Source organism: Fukomys damarensis, unplaced genomic scaffold, assembly GCF_012274545.1.
Source record: "Fukomys damarensis isolate Sample0158 unplaced genomic scaffold, DMR_v1.0_HiC HiC_scaffold_30, whole genome shotgun sequence".
NCBI classification, from domain to species: Eukaryota; Metazoa; Chordata; class Mammalia; order Rodentia; family Bathyergidae; genus Fukomys; species Fukomys damarensis.
The window spans coordinates 4977203-4978215 of record NW_022900942.1 but is presented as its reverse complement, the minus strand read 5'-3'; the positions used below and the strand labels follow the sequence as shown (position 1 = coordinate 4978215).

Here is a 1013-nt window from a genome sequence, read left to right as displayed (position 1 = left end):
CGCGGAGACGCTGGCCCGCTCTTCCCCGCGCCCCGCCAGGGTCGGCCGCAAGCGCCGCAGCAGTAGTCTGAGCGATGGTGTGGACACCGGACTAGTCCCTAGCAAGAAGGCCCGCCTAGAGGAGCAGGAGGAGGCGGAGGAGGCGTCGTCGGAGGTCCCCGATCACCTGCTGCCCCCTCTTGCGCAGGCAGAAGGCGCCTTTCCCAACCTGGCGCGCGTGCTGCAGCGGAACTTCTCAGGGCTTCTGAACTGCGGCCCCACCACGCCAACGACTTCGCCCCCTGCGCGCGATGCCAAACCGGTCTGTCGCCCGGCGGACCCGGTGCTGAGCGTGCTTGTGCGTGCCGTGGTAGCTTTCTGAGGACTTAGCCCGCTGCCGGAGCCGGAGTGCGCCATGCAGTCGGCCAGAACGCGAAATCTGAAGCGTTACGCTCCCCAGGGCGCTGGAGCCGTCCGGAGTCAGGAGGAATGGGGCTGCCGCCCAGACTGCGGGAGCCTCAGAGGGATCGTGCTCCGGGGATCGTCGCTACCGCTCCACGGCGACCTACGAGCCAGGGGCGAGGGCGCCTTCCGCAAGCCCCACGGCGCCCAGAAGCGTTACGCTCCAGGGCCCTGGAGCCGTCCGGAGTCAGGAGGAATGGGGCTGCCGCCCAGACTGCGGGAGCCTCAGAGGGATCGTGCTCCGGGGATCGTCGCTACCGCTCCACGGCGACCTACGAGCCAGGGGCGAGGGCGCCTTCTCCAAGCCCCACGGCGCCCAGAGGTGCTGATTTGCGGACTGGGACCTGGGCCTCGGCCTCTCCTACTCTGGGAGAGGGCAGCCTCTGTCTATCAATCTCAGGGTCGGACTTGATTTTTTTTTTTTTTAGTTTTTTATCAAGCGCTGGACCGCCCTCTAAAGACTTTCCAGTGTTTGCCCTGCCAGGCTCAGAGAATTCCAGGCGTTCCCCGGCCCCTCCGCTGACATACTTGTGCAAGCGGTCACCGTTGCGTCATGGGGCAGGCGTGGGGAG

The 1013-nt window shown here is 66.4% G+C and overlaps 1 protein-coding gene across 1 annotated transcript in view; it reads left to right on the top strand.

The window, feature by feature from the left end:
* Ier2 (immediate early response 2) overlaps positions 1-584 on the top strand; it is a 1059-nt gene extending 475 nt beyond the window's left edge. The window contains 1 exon segment of the mRNA XM_033757549.1: positions 1-584. This exon segment is cut by the window's left edge and continues 30 nt beyond it. Coding sequence (XP_033613440.1) covers positions 1-361 — 361 coding nt within the window. The 3' untranslated portion in view covers positions 362-584.
* Positions 585-1013: the final 429 nt, after the last annotated feature.